Source organism: Nannospalax galili, unplaced genomic scaffold (genome assembly GCF_000622305.1).
Source record: "Nannospalax galili isolate Female #2095 unplaced genomic scaffold, S.galili_v1.0 scaffold335, whole genome shotgun sequence".
Taxonomy (NCBI): domain Eukaryota; kingdom Metazoa; phylum Chordata; class Mammalia; order Rodentia; family Spalacidae; genus Nannospalax; species Nannospalax galili.
The window spans coordinates 3,988,457-4,004,822 of NW_008337842.1; the positions used below are offsets into that span (position 1 = coordinate 3,988,457).

A 16,366-nucleotide genomic window follows, 5' to 3' on the forward strand; every position below is an offset into this window, starting at 1 on the left:
ACTACTGTCTGGGAGTCTCTTGGGCAACACTGGCCAACAACTCAAAAGAAGGTATCCCCTATCTGGCTTTGTTTCTTGTTATGTAGCCTTTAGCTATACACATGGACTCAAAAAATTATATTGACCCCTTTAATCTTTGGTTATACTTTCCTTTTGGGTATTTAAGACCATACAGTTGGCCCAGATAAACCAATTTACTTTTAATCTTAAGGTCATTTGAGAATCTGTTCCTCAGGGGTCACATGGGCTTGAGAGGAGCCCCTGGCTTCTTTCTTTTACCAGTTCCATCTATGTGAAGATAAGTCAAAGGTCCTGCTCCACCATGGCTGGCTTCACTTGGAAGCATGGAAGCAACCTAAGTGTCCCTCAACTGACAAGTGGATAATGAAAATGTGGTTCCTTTATACAATGGATATTTACTCAGCAGTAAAGAAAGATGAAATCATGAAATTTGCAGCTAAATGGATAGAGCTAGAAACTGTTATACCTAAGTAAAGTAACACAGACTCAGTAAAAAAAAAAAGGATGTATGTTCTCCCTCATATGTGGATCCTGGCACCAAATCATTATATGAGTATGTATGTAGACATAACTATAGCAATCAGGATAATGAAAAGGAACCAGGGAGGTAAAGAAAAAGAAAGAATCTGAAAGAGAAGAAAAGTAGGAAATAGGTGTTAATAAGGGAGATATGGATAAAAATGGGGTTATTTTAAGAGGAGGGAAAAGAGAAGGTTATTCAAGGAACCTAGGGAATAAAAGGAAAGAGGGACCTCAAGAGAGGTGGGACCATAGGAGAATGGTATTACTAAGGGACAAATGGGGAAAATGGGGGTACTTTAAATGGGGAAACCATGGTGGAAGGGTTAGACAATGTAAGAGATAAATAATGCCTAGCTAGTTTTAAAATTTAAAAAACCAGAGGGAACCATATTAGTCCAACAACTTACTGACAAATTATACATACAACTAGATCAAGGAATATATGTCTAGGGAAGGTTTATCTGAGAATGTATGGTCTTTGCCCAAGCTTTATGTACATGGCACATGATAATTAAAAGTACCAGACTGGTGGTACTAACCTTCTTGGATGTTTAACAGCCATACATTGAGACCTATACTAATTTGATCAGAGGGACGTAAAGGACAGTTTTTGCTCCTTGAGCTCCTAGGTCAATTAAGTTCCAGGGGACTATGAACATCTCTCAAAATGTCCTGTAACTGCAGTGAGTCACCTGTCCTCTTGATCAAGGAGGCCATAGAAACCCCATCAAATGGATGTGAACCAGTGTCCGGTCTACAAAGAGGGTCAACACAGAGGAAGCATGCATGCTTTTTAAAAATTTATTATTTTATGTGTATAGGTGTTTTGTCTACATGTATGTAAGTGCACCTGTAGTGCCCACAGAGGCCAGAAGAGTGTCAGAACTCCTGGAACTGGAGTTATGGGTAGTTTTTAGCCACCAAGTAGGTGCTAGGAATAGAACCTGGGTCCTCTCGAAGAGCAATCAGTGCTGTTGACCACTGTGCTATCTCTCCACACCCCTTGCATGCATATTTTATAAATGTTCCTGTGTATGCAATTGCCAGGGAGGCCAGAAAAGGGTGTCCAATCCTCTGGAACTGGAGTTATAGATGGTTTTTAGCCACCATGTGGGTGCTAGGAACCAAACCAGGGTCTTCTGCAAGAGCAGCCAATGATCTTAACGGCTGAGCCATCTCTCCAGCTCCTGTTGTATCATTTTTATACCAAATTACATTACTTTCAGTACAGATTGATGGCAGTCAACATGTGCCTAGTCAATTTAAAGAACTATTATTTTGTTTGTTTTAATGATAGTGAGATAAAATAAAGTAAAATGAAATATATTAAAGTTGCAGAGGGTAAGAAGAGTTATTTAAAACTCCAGATCTATAAAATATACTATGTTATCATGGCATTAGATATTGGTTCCATTGGGCTGCCTTTGTGCTGGTACTGTGCTGTCTTTGTCACTGTGGCTCTGTAGTATAGTTTGAAGTTAGGCAATGTGAAATCTTGGCTGTGTTTCTAAATGGTATCATATTGGCTATCTGTGGTCGTTTGTGTTTCCATTCAAATTTTAGGATTCTAGTTCTGTTATGTATGTCAGTAGAAATTTTATGTAGATTGCATTGATTCTGTAAAATACTTTCGTTAGCATAGCCAATGTTCACAGTATTAATACTGGAGCAGGGAAGGTCTTTCCATCATCTGGTGTCATCTACAGTATCTTAAAGTTTTCCTTGTAGAGGTCTTTCATATCCTTGATTGGTTTGTTGTGAATAGGCTGTTTTTACTAATTTTGTTCTCAGCAGTTTAATTATTGATGCATATAAAAGCTATGGGTTTTAGTATTGTGATTTTGGATCCTGCAATTTTACTGAAAGTGTTTACCACTGCCAGGGTTTTTATCATAGAGACTATGGATACGCCCGTGTTATCTACAAACAGGTGTAGTTTAACTTCTCCCATTTTTTCCCTCCTGTATCTTTCTGTTTTCCTATGGTTCTAAGACAGCAAGTACTATATTGAATAAGAAAGGAACAAGTGTGCACCCTTAACTCATCCCTGATTTGAGAGGAAATGGTCTTAGTTCCCTCCCACCTTATTAAAATAGTGGCTATTACTTTTGTCATATCTAGCCTTCATTATGCTGATGTATGTTACATCTCTGCCTAATTTCTTCAGGACTTTTATCATGAAGGCCTGTTGAACTTTTTATTGAAATACTTCCTTTTCTGTAGCTATTGAGATGATCATGTGATTTCTGGTTTTAACTCTATTAATATGGTATATGGCATTTGTTAATCTGAAGATGTTGAACTAACCCTACATTTTTGAGATGAAACCAACATAGCTGTGATGCAGTGATTTTCTTTTAAATTTATTCTTAGTAATTTCATATGTGAATACAATGTACATAGATCACTTGCACTCTCCACTCTTCCTGGACACACACACACACACGCTTCAAAACTTTGTGCGTTCTTCTCTTTCCTTATAATTCACTTAGTCCAATTAGTACTAACCATTTACCCATGGGTATAGGATCCCATACACTGGAGCATGGGCAAATACTGATCTCTCCAGAATTATCTCCTCCTCTTACTTTTACTTAGAATCACTAAAAGAAAATAATTTCAGAAAGATTTGGATGGGTGTTAAAATTGTAAATAATACTATTTAAATGATAGCCAAAATCATTAAGGTACTAATAAGTACTACCTTAGATTTAGAAATTTCTGCTGTATGTTTCTAATTTTATTTGATATCTTTTAAATATTTCTCAAAAACTTGAATACAATGACCTTGTAGAATGATCAATTAATGAAAACTTGGTGTTAACATATAACTAAATTGAAATAATTTGTTCTTAAATGCTCATCAGGATTATTCTTTTCAAGGTCAGCAGAGACATGCAAGATGCTTGGTCTAGTAGTTAAATGGCCTTCCCTAACACTCTTCCACAGTGGACACCCCAGTCTTTGCCTCCTTTTCTTGATTTCTGACTTGTGTTTATGGACAGATCATTCTACTTTGTTAGTGTTTCCCTCTTTACCTGAATTTTAAGTTAGTATGCCCAAAGTCCAGTGCTTAAGGTGTTCTCCATCTCTACTTATTTTCACATGAACTTGTATCTTTCTATGGCTTTAAAACACCTGTTTTGATAACTAGTAGGTATTTCAAACTTAAAAAGCCAAATTCCCTATCTCTCCTTCCACTGAGTTGCTGATGCCAGATCTTGATTTATCATCAAATCTTCTCAAATTCCTACACTGAAATATATCCAGAATAGGCCTTTTCCTATAATCTCTACAGCTAACATCTTTTCTGCAAGTCACTAAATAATATTTTTATAGATATATTAGATCTATTTATGATAACTCATAAATTAGGTATCATAAGATATTAGCAACAAAAAATAAAATAGACCAATTTAACAATATACTATAATCAATTATATGAATATATCTTTGGTTATACATCTGTGACATTGTGAGATGATACTATTACTGTGTGGTACTATGAACAATATAGGAATTGCAATATAGCATTGGGCCATTACACAAAGGCTACTTTAATACAGTAGTGCAATATTGTGACATCATTCTGAAAAACTGAGACTAAGTGACTATAAGTTCACAGTGTGGATACATGATACAGAAGTATAGTTCATATCCCAGACAGGCTAGGGTAGGACAGAATAAGATTTTGCCACACTAATCAACATGATACACAATAAAATCAAGAATTGTTCATTCCTGGAATTTTCCATTTAATAGTTTTGGACCAGGTAACTAAAACTGCAAAGCAAACCCATACATGTAAGAGGAAACTACTGTGTTTATTATGTGGTTCTTTCTTACCTGAAAAGTTCTGTGCAGGTCTTTGGGCAGGACAGTATTTAAAAGTTCCTATCTAAGCTCATTCTTCCATTAACTAGCATTCAGTTTATTGAATTAATGCATTTACATATTAGCATCTTAGCATAAATGAGCTCGAAAGGTTAGATAGCTTAAGTCACTTCCAGTACTGTACTGCCTTAAAGAATGTGTGTGTTTGTGTGTGTGTGTGTGTGTGTGTGTGTGTGTGTGTGTATTATAGACATGATCTATATGGTTTAAGTTATCACACAGGGTGATAATGCTTCCCCCCAATAGTCATAGACTAATAAAAACCCCAGTACTAGGCATGGGAAACCTCCCTTTGAATAATTGGTTAGGGTAGTCTAAGAGGCTCCCCAAACAATATAGGCTGTTGTCCATTGCTCTTGATTATCTCCCAGAACTTGAAAGTAAGATCCTATTGCTGAATACATCACACATTTTGGACATAGAACTTGGAAGACTCTATCTGGTACTGATCTGGAGACTTCCTCCCTGAGGAAGTCTTAAGAGTAGCAAAAGGTTCTATGCAAGTTTCCAAAGGAAAAAAAGCAGTCAATAGTTCTACTCAGCTGTAAAGCCTATGAATCACAACAATGGCTGGCCTACCAAGATATTCTCAATGGTGCAATAGTGGCACTTTTATCTTGGGGGTAAGCAACAGCTATCTAATTGGACTTAAGGGCTCAATAGAAAGGAAGTCATTCCTGATACTTTAAACGTAGCCAAATACCCGTGGGTGGAGAGATCATAGGCCCTAGAGGAGACCCTACTACTGCCATTTTTCTAAACCAATATAACTTCTAACTACATTCTGAATATCTATCCTTATAAGTACAGGTAAGTGTAGGTCTCAGTCCTCACCAAAGAAGCTTCTTTCCACTGTGGACAGAGGCTACTACAGAGACCCACAACTAGTCAAAATGCAGAGAATAAGTTACTGTATGTGCTCAGCCCCTACTGGTACATCAACAACACAGCCACTACACTAAGGCCTAGGGAACATTGTGGTAGAAGGGGTGGAAAGATTGTAAGAGCCAGAGGAGGACACCTGCTTCTAGACATGACAGGGAGGCTGCACCCATGAAATCTCCACAATGTAGTTGCCTAAACAAAACCTCCAATACCACTCAACATGCCAGTGTAAATGGGGGAATTTTCACATCACCCTCTAGATGAAAAGCTACAGACAGTCAGTGGCTGCTAAGAGAGGGAGAATCAGTATCCAGGGAGGAACCCCCTGATAGGTTATCCAATCCCAAGTGGTCACCCTAAACACATGAAATTAAAAGACTCACTAAATGGGCTCATTAGAGTATATGGGTGTGAATATTTAAATATGGGTGTGTGGAAAACTAATTTTAAAGGAAGTCACGAACTTGAGAGAGGAAAACATGGGGAGGGGGGTCCTTGAGGGGGAGAGGGAGGAGAAAATGATATATATATACAATATGTATGAAATTTTCCAAATTTTTAAATTAAATTTTAAAAATTAAGAATGTTAAACTTGAAAGAGAGACCTTGTATTTGTATATATGGTATTTTCTAATTTTCTAATTAGAAGTTTTTAGCTGGACACAAAGATTCATGCTATGGTCTTAACAATTTGGGAGACTGAGGCAAGAGGGTCATTTGAGCCCAGGAGTTCAAGGTCAGCATAGGCAAAGTAACACAGGAAACTTGCCTCAAAAGAAAAATAAGTTATTACATAGCATTTTAAACTTTGGGAGATCCAGAAATTAAAAATAGAACTACATTCAATGAAGTATGACTAGTATGTTCCTAGCATATGGGTTGAATCAGTAAATCTTTGAACATGTGACCCCCATATTATAATCACTACATTCATAAATTTCTTGAATAGCTTGAATATGTTTGGCCTTCTCTGATTCAGATGACCCAAATTAACTAAATTTAATTCATAATGAACACAGTATATTTGTGATAAAATTGGTTTGAGACTTCATATAATCCTCCGTAGAGATTTGTCTGTTTCTAATCCTCCTTTCATAATGAACTAGAATAATTTTTGAAGAGTTTCCATCTCATTTGAATTTCTAAAATTTAAAATTCAGATTTTTCTTTGTTAAGTGGGTTGTATCATTGTGTTTAATTTATCTTTTTTTTTTCATCTTTGGAGACATGACTCATAAGAGTTTCCTCTTCCTTACTCATGTCTTGTGAAGTTTCTTATGCCAAGTGACTTCCTAGTGGATGCTGAGCGACTTCTATGTCAAAGCTGTAGTCATGTACTTGAGTCTTTGGGACTCATCTCTCTGTGGACCTCACTCTGCTAATGTAACTATATCCATCTGCCTTCACTTCTTCTTCCATCTTGATATTCCATTGTATTAGTTACTTTTGTTGCTGTGATGAAACAACCATAACCAAAAGCTTCTTAAGGAACAAAAGGGTTTATTTTGACTTACAGTTCCAGAGGGAGAGTCCATAATGGCAGGGGAAGTTTGGCAGTAAGCAGGTGGTACAGGCACCTGAGAGATCACATCCTCAACTGCAAACAGGAAGCAGTGAGAACACAGTAGAAGTGGGGCAAGGCTATGATTTCTCAGAGCCCACCCTCAGTGACATACTTCCTCCAGCAATGCTATACTTCCTAAAGATTCCATGATCTCCCCAAACAGCACCACCAACTGGGGGCCAACTGTCCAAATAGAAGAGCCTATGGTGGACATTTCTCATTTAAACCACCATATGTGTTTTACTTGTTCTTTGATTTTTAAATATTCATGTAATTTACTGATGTACTTGATATGTGATAGATTGATGATTGTGATATATAGTATACGCAATTTCAGCATTTCAGGAATTTCTAAAAAGTGGACTTCTTGCTTCTAAGATTCTGCTCAGTCTGTTTACCCAACCATTTGTCCATCTATACTTATTCTTGATTATATAATCAGTTGTGCAGTTTTTTTGATAATCCGAATGTGATTTTTTATCACAGTGAGACTATTGAGAAGAAACAGCCCCTTCATATATTTTATACCATCAGTAAGACATAACTGCTTTAGACTATATTTCTAAATTTTTGTTTTAATGCTGAAATGTTCACAATGGTTATGAATGTCCCATAAACATATTTTTATTGCAGAATAACGTAGGTGGATGTTGATAGTGATTCTGAAGCCTCATTACAATAGTTACATTATTTTGTCCCAAATTATTTCTGGTCTAATTTATTCTGTACAGCTCAACGGGGATGCTACTTTCAAGGCGATTTAAAGAGTTCAAACTTGGTGCATCATAATTAAGGTAGCATAAAACAGATGGTAGAATTTAGCACACTAATGAGCTGGGCTTGCTTTTTGGCACTTTATATCCTAAAATCATTGGTACAGTGCATTAAGATTAATTTGACAGAAATGTGTAATGCAGATTGAAGAAGGTAGTTAGCAAGAAAGTAGAGTCCAGTTAAGAAGTTAATTACAAACTATAGGAAAGGTTATAAGAACCTAGAGTTTATATAATTTATTTTTATATTTTACTCCAGAATAGCCTTAAAAGTGATTGTATATAGAAAGAAGTGATTGTGTCTAGAAACAAAAAGAAGGAATCAAAAGTGGTACCAGGACTGTCATGCATTGCTGGCAGGAATGTAACTTGGGTCAGCTACTGTGGTGAAGTTTGGTGGTTCTTCAATAAATTATATAACTACCATATGATCCAGTGATTCTAGTCTCATATATATTCTTAAAATTGAAAACAGATGTTTGAACAGGAAAGTATATAAATTTTCATGGCAGCATTATACACAATAGCTAAAAGGTTCTAGCAACCTAGGTATCTATCATCTAATGAATTGATTCTAAAAATTGGTATATCCATAGAATGTAACTTTATATAGCACTAAAAAGAAATGGAACACTGAGATGCTACATTGTATTGAAGACCCATGAAACTAGTATGCTAGCCAAAAGACACTGGGCATCAAAGAACATACATTGTATGGTAAAAATATCCAAATTAGTCAAATCCATGGAGAAAGAAAGATACTGGTGATTGCCAGAACCTGCAGATGGGGCAGGGTTGATAAGATGTCAATGCTTAAGAGGTACAAGCTTTCCTTTAGTGGTAATATATTTAGCAAGTACATAGTGGTAAAGATTTGCACATCATGACTGTTGTAAATACTACTGTATTGTACATTTTAAAATGATGAAAATGTAAGGGATGAGGAGACAGCTTCCAGTAAAATGCTTGCCACAAAAGTATGAAGAACTGAGTTTGATCTCCAGCACCCATAAAAAGCCAGGCATGGTGGCTTGTATTCTTAGCACTGAGGAGGTGAAGACATGTTCTCTAGAGTTTGCTGGCCAGGCAGCCTAACCTAATGCATGAGCCCCCAGATCATGGTGAGTCCCAGGATCTTGTGAGAAAGAGTCTCAAACAAAGTTTAAAAACACACCTGAAGGGGCTAGAGAGATGGCTCAGTGGTTAAGAGCATGGGCTGTTCTTGCAGAGGACCCAGGTTTGGTTCCCAGCACCTACATAGTGGCTAACAACCATCTGTCACTCCAGTTCCATGGGATCCAACACCCTCTTCTGGCTTTGTGGGCATTGCATGACACTGAATGTACTTACATGCAAGCAAAACACTCATGCATGTAAAAATAAATAAATGCACAAATAAAAATTCAAAACATGATTGTGGACCAGGGGAATCACAAGTTCAAGGCCTACCTGGATAGCAGGGTGAGTTCAAGACCAGCTTGGGCAGCTTAGACTTTACCTCAAAATAAAAAGTAAACAGATGGCTGAAGGACGTAATTAAGTGGTGAAGCACTTGTGTAACATGCACAGGGCCCTCTGTTCAGTTCCCAGTAGCACAAGAAAGGAAAAAAGAAAAGTTGAGTAAATAAAGGCTGCGCAGTAAGGCTTATTTTTGTCAATTTTGTCTTCGTTTTATCCCCTACAACTAATCAATTTATAATTTAATAGTCTGTATTTTTAATATTTCTAAGTGTTTTTCTTCCATTTTTTTCTCCTCAGCTTGAGCGAGCAACATTTCTTAAGATTAATGTGACAACATGGTAATGGTTTCCCTTCCTCTAAGTTGCCATACTCGATTTTCTTCAATATATTACAAACACAGCATCCTGCACAAAACCCTATAGTGTTTTGGAATCAAGTCTAAGTAAGCTTATTACATGATAGGAAAATGTCTATGATTTGTCCCCTTCCTTATCTTCTTCAACCCCTGTAACTCCAGCTCTCCTGAACTTTCCACAGCGACTGAGACACATGGCCTTGATTCATATGCTATTCTTTTTCTCAGCAGGACCTTCATTATTCATTGATCTATTTGTCCTTTAAGACTTGGGTCCCCTAAGAAACTCTCCTAACCAACCCACTGTCAGATGGGAGCTCACAGGTTTGCTGGGCCTCGGCACCCTGCATATGTGTTGCTGCCCTGCCGCACTAGTTTATTACTGCTTGCTTGTCTGGTTGGTCTTATCAGGTTGCTGATTTCTTGAGGATCGGGACCAGATCTATCTTCTGTGACTGAACATGGCAGGTACCTAGAAAAGCAACCTTTAACATTATTACCAGTAACTTATTATATGGTATGCTCAATAAATGTCAAATGAGAATTTTGAAGATAGAAAGTAGATATAACTATGAGACAAGTAAGGGATGCCACACAAAGACTGATTTAAAAGGACGTTTTCATGGAATACATGAAATTTGGGGAGGGTTATTCTGTTCAGTAATCATTGACACGTAACCATGTACCAGTTATTGTGTCAAGATTTGAGGTCATATGGATCTTATTTAGTACTTATCATAATGACTGATTGTTACTTAAAAATGTAGATATTTCCAAGAAGTGTTCTGAATTTTAGTCCATTTTCTATTGTGATACTCGCGTGTGTTGGGGGAGGCATGTGTACAGGTGCCACAGCACGTGTATGGAGGTCAGAAGTCAACCTCAGGTGTTAGTCCTCACCTTCTAACTTGTTTGAGGCAGGAACGTTTTGTTGTTTGCCTCTGCACTGCATACACCAGGCTAGCTGGACTGCGAGCTTCTGGGAATTTTCCTTTCTCTGCTTTCTATCTCATCACAGGATTACTGAGATTACAGTTGTGCATTACCACACCTGGCTACACGTGGGTTCTGAACATTCAAACTCAGGTCCTTGACCTTGTGATGCAAGCCCTTCACTCACTGAGCCATCTCCCGAGCCCCTGCTTTGTGGTTTATATGAAGCAAGCATATCTCTAAAACTGTTTCTAAAAGTTGACTCATTTTTAGACTACGCCTCAGTAATGAACATACTTGTAGCCAGACTTCAGGGAAGTTTTCCAATTTTAGCAGCAAATTATCAGAGTACTAAGACCCATTTTTGCCTTTCAGAAATAGCTTCACAAACATTAAAAATGGGAATGTTAATATATAAGGAGCAGCATCAGATTAATTTTTAGATCCTATTTATAGTGCTTGTTAGGCCAGTTTAGAGCTATGTTAATTATAAGTCATAAATCCTATTCAGGCTATATTAAGAGGTTAAGTAGAGGGCTGGAGAGATGGCTTAGCAGCTAAGAACATGGAATGTTCTTGCAGAAGTCCTGGGTTTGAATCCCAGCACCCACATGGCCGCTAACAGCTCTCTGAAACTCCAGTTCTAGGGGATCTGATGACCTTGTCTGTCCTCCACAGGCATTTCATGACACATGTTCACTTACATACGTGTAGGCAATACATACATACACATAAAATAAAAATAATAAATATTTTTTTTGAAAAAAGAGGTTAAGTAGAAGGGTGTGCACTTACTCCTTCCCTTTTCCATACTATGTGTGCATGCTGGGGGCTGGATATAAGGCTGTTAGCTGGAGAGATGGCACTGGCTGCTCTTGCAGAGGATCCTGGTTTGGTTCTTAGCAAACAGCTAACAACCATTAGTAACTCCAAAACCAAGGGGATCTAAAGCCCTCTTCCAGCCTCCATGGACATTGCACACGTGGTGCACTTGCATACATGCAGGGAAAACACTCATACACATTAAAATAATCTTACATGTTCCTATAGCCACATAGAAAAATGTTTGTTTCTTTGTGAATTTTTCCCAACACTACCACCAAATCTCCTTATCTGAGGTTATTAAGAGGTTAAAAAATGAGTTACTACATATGAAAATCCTTTGCTTTAAAATACAAGACATTTTTAAATGGACCAAATTAACTGTTGTCTTAGGTTATTCTCAAGCAAATAATAATGGTAGTTCCCTAATTATTTCAGAACAGTCATTATTTTAAAGCATTCCTAGGGTTTAGAAGCATTGTTTAAGCCAGGAGTTAGCAAAAAATATGGACCAGGCAGGCTGCTTGCTTTGCTGGAGTATTACTGGAACATAGCCACACCTGTTCATTTACGCAGCATTTGTGATAAAGTTTTCAATATGAGGGCAGAGTTGAATAGTTTTGACAGAGATCCATATGGGCCCAGAAGTTTGTATTCAAGTATGGTAAATTTTTAATGGTAGTGTCCAGTTTAAATTATATATGTGTTTATTGTAAAACTGTTCAATTTTGCTTCACGTTTAAAATTTTTCATAATGTGTCAAGTCAGTGACCCCAGACAGTCCCCAGAGCAAGTCCATCCACTGAGGTCCAGTCAGCCTATCTAGAGTCTCTTGTTTTAGGAAAATCAGCTCTTCCTTAGTGTAATCAGTTATAAAATACATAAAAATTCAATTAAAAATTAAATAAATGCTTGATTGGATAGGGCTTAACATGTGTGGCAGAATACATGCGGTCTTGTGGGGGCAGGGGGATATGGATAGAGATGGTGATCTAAATTTGATTAAGAACTGTTGTATGAAACCTCAATAAAAAATTTAAAAAATAATAAAGAAAATATTTTTTCAATGAAAAAAAATTTCAGCATGAAAAAAAAATTCATAATGAAATGCTAAGAGACCATATATAAAAATTCAGCAGGGAGACCAATAAAGACACTGTATGATTGCATTGAAAAAAAACAACCCACTATCAGCCATAATTGTAGAAACCTTTGTCTTGTGGTTGACCATTCAACTAACTGATGTGTGGTGTGTGGTGTTTTTCAGAGACAGCCCTTCTGCCAGCATCGACACATGTGCGTTTCTGTCCTCATTTGTCTGTTCCAGTAGGACTCTGCTCATTGATGGTCCAGTGGAGCTTAAAAGAGGTCTACAGAGGCAAGAGCGTCATCTTTTCTTATTCAATGATCTGTTTGTTGCAGCCAAAATCAAGTAAGTAAATTGTATGCACTCCCCAAGGATCATTTGATAGCTCTGTTTTCACTCGCAAGATGCTATATCTCTACTCAGTGCTGACTGTGGGACTGACTGGCCCGTGTAGCTGTAGCTGGTATCCTAAAAGTTTTATGTTCATTTTGTTGTTTTTTTTTTTTTTTTTTTTAAAACTGGCGGTTGATTCAAGTGTTCACTTAGATCCCTGTTTTTGCCGTAACCTGAGTAAATGGAGGTGGTGCATTGAAGAACACGATGGGTGTAGTCCCTGCTCCTCTGCAACTTACATTCTTGGGGGAGATCACGTGAGACCTTACGATTTTATGTGTGTATGAATAGCTGCAGATTGTGATTATTGCTATAAATTGGAGACCTTTGTGCTCGAGTGTGAAGTAAAAGATGAGGGTGTACATTGAGTTAGTAGTTAGGGGTAAAGAATCAAAGGGTAAAAAGCAACTAACCATTAAGATAGTGAGATGTATAACACATTCCTGTAAACATAACAGTTTAAAACTGCAAATATCCTATGCAGTTTGAATCAAGACTCTGGAGTCTTTAAGTGGGTACTTCTGGCTCAAGGCCCTCATGAGGTTGCAGTCTTCTTAGGGCATGACTGGAGAATTCACTTCTCAGCTGACTCATGAGGACTGAGGACTCTCACAGCCTCGGTTCCTCGTTGTCTATAGTTCCTCTGCACTTGAACTTCTCCAAAGTGGTTCTCATAACATGGAGCCTGCTCCCTTCACAAAGAAAAACCTAAAAGTAACACCATCTCTGACCTATGTTACTGGCCACACAGAGCAACCTGGACATTGCATGGAAGGGAACTTCACAAGAGGTAATTAGAAGACAGAAATCACTGGGGGATATCTGAGAAGCCTGGCATCAAAGCTATGTTACCTAGGCTGTTCAAATGCAGAGGGTCTTAATGGGACTCATTTTTAAAATTTTCTTATTTTAGATCATGGGTTGGAGGAATGGTAAAGGTAGAAGCAAGGAGAATAGGCAAGAGGTTGTGGTAGTGGCCCCGTACAAAGTGATAGGGGGAAACAGCATTTCAGGTCAACATTACTGACATATTTGGAATATACTTCAGAGGTTCCTAAAAGAATTAATTTCCTATTTAACACTAACTGCCAATTCAGTGAGCACTCAACTTTACAAGGTACTGGCTGCCCCATGTTCCATTTCTCTTTCTTGTTATTTATGAAACATCATGGAGTATCAGACTATTTTAACAAATCCATTCTCAACAAAGTGACTTTTAGTCACTAGATAATAATAAACACATTTTAAAATCTATACTCACAACCTGTTATGCCATGTCATAAAAAGTAAAGCATGGGCAAGGCTAAGTAATAATTTGTCAAAACTGGATTTAATTTGAGTAGTATACTAATGACAAGAAAAATGGAGAACTTGTTAGAACCTAACTGTATTTTATTTATTATTCTGAAGAGTTTAGCTTATATAACTCTTCTGAGTTGAATATGATTTTCCTCACTTTACAAAATAAATCGATACTGAAAGAAGTTAAGTGATGTTCCTAACATTACAAAGTTAATAATTAGTTGAGCCAATATATGAACCAAAGTCTATCTTATTCCAAAATCCATTCTCTAAACCAATATGTCTTCTATTTTCTTCTAAATGTTATAGAGGAGTCCTCAAACATGTGGCTTTTCTGACATTAAGTTAGTCTTTCCTTTGTAATGAATAACCTGCTTCAACTAACAAACAGCTAACTAACAAACATCAGTAACTCCAGTTCCAGGGGATCAAACACCCTATTCTAACCTCCGCAAGTACTACATGACACAAGTATACTTACATACATGCAGGTTGTGCACTCATACAGATAATTTTGTTAATTTCCCTGGGAGCCAGGCATGGTGGCACTTACTGCTTCTGTAGAGCCCAGAGCTGGCTCCCAGTGCCCACATTGGTTACCTAATAACTGCCTGTACTTCAGTTCCAAGGACTCTGACAATCCTCTTCTGGCCTCTGCAGGCACTTGTATGCATGTAGTCACAGAAAAGCAGGCACACACATGCATATAAGTAAAAGTAAATGACAGTTTTTCAATGATTGAGGATTAAATGAAATAAATAAATATTAATGTATTTGGAACAACACCAGGTGTGGTAGAGCAGACCTTTAATCCCAGCATTTGGGAGGCAGAGGCAGGCAGATCTCTGTGAGATCAAGGCCAGCATGGTCTACATAGTGAGTTCCAGGCCAGCTGGTGCTACAGGGAGACCCTGAAGTAGTGGTAGCCAATGAATTGTTGCTGGGAAGAAGAGAGGCAGTCTTTTTTAAGGGTGTGCTTTTTAGTTGGTTAACCCCAGCTCCAGTGGATGGACCCACACTGAAGGGTACTTAAGGACACAAACTTGACTCTATAGCCCTTTATATGGATAGATGGATATCATATATAATATATATAATAGAGTTCATGAAATTATGGGGGGAGATTGTAAGGGGGTACAGATAGAATAATGAAGTTCAAAAATTCAATTAAAAAGAGGGAAACAAAGCATTTAGAACTCTCGCATGTGATAAATTCTCTATAAATATTTAGCCATTATTTTAATACAGGAGAATGGAAGTCATACTTTCAGAGAATTTTTTTCTTTCAGGCAAGAGATATATAATCTTGACACGTTCTTGAACTAGGGAAAATTATTAGCATGACTTTTTTCTAGATCAACAGATATAGAAATTCCTACAGAATGTCTAAAGATTGTAATATAGGGAGACCTGAATTAGAAAACACAAAGTTCATAAAAACAAATACAAAATAGTACCTCTTATTCCAAAAGATTTGTAGGGTTAGTTTGATAACATTACCTAAACAATTGTAATCAAGAGATAATATTTTAGCTGGATGTGGTGGCTCAGGCTTATAATACCAGCTACTGCAGAGCCTGGGACAGGAGGATCACAAGTTCAAGGCCAACCTGGGAAACATAGTGGGGCCTCTCTCAAAATTAAAAGAGGATTGGAGATGTGTGGCTCTAGCCTAGCATGTGTAAGACCCTAGTGTCAATACCTAGTAACAAATAAATAATAAATAAATAGATAATAAATAATAAATAAATAAATAATAGGGCAAAACCTCAAGAAACTGATTTTTGTCTGTGATGGATGTTTCATAAAAACTTTCAAGATTCATATCAATAACATAACAAATGCTGAAGCAAAGTACAGAAAGAACCCACCGTGCCACAGGCATTTTTCTGTTACATCCTGTGGGAGGAAGAGATGAGGCTTTGACTTTACATGACCTTTTAGATATAGTTCCTTCAAAGTTCAGGACAGGTCAGCTGACAGCATCCCCTCCTCTGAGAGATGTTCATCTGCTATCAAAGTCCTTTTTCATTTTATAAATCTCACTTGAGTTTTAACTTTAAATATTCTATGAATTAGAGGTGTTTGAGGCTACTTTCCATAAGAGATATCTTTGATTCCTTTGTAGCTTTTATCTACATAAATTGTTCTGCATACTAAGAAATATCATTTCCTTGGGCATTCTCTTTATATTTCTCAATTTTTCCAATCTTGAATGTTAAACATACAAAGTAGGTCAAAATATATGGTATGTTCATGTCAAGTGTCTAAGGGAGATGAGGGAGAAATTTCCAGAAAGCAATTTTACTGCTGACTTTAAATAGGTTACTTTCTAGGTCCCCAATGCTGGGTGC

At 37.3% G+C, this 16,366-nt stretch overlaps 1 protein-coding gene across 3 annotated transcripts in view; it reads left to right on the forward strand.

The window, feature by feature from the left end:
* The window catches only part of Arhgap20 (Rho GTPase activating protein 20), a 102,813-nt gene that overhangs the window by 42,458 nt on the left and 43,989 nt on the right, over positions 1 to 16,366 (forward strand). For all 3 annotated transcript variants that reach the window (XM_008832809.2, XM_008832808.2, XM_008832810.3), the window contains exon 3: positions 12,498 to 12,662. In XM_008832809.2, the coding sequence (XP_008831031.1) occupies positions 12,498 to 12,662 (165 nt within the window). The remainder of the gene's footprint in view (positions 1 to 12,497; positions 12,663 to 16,366) is intronic.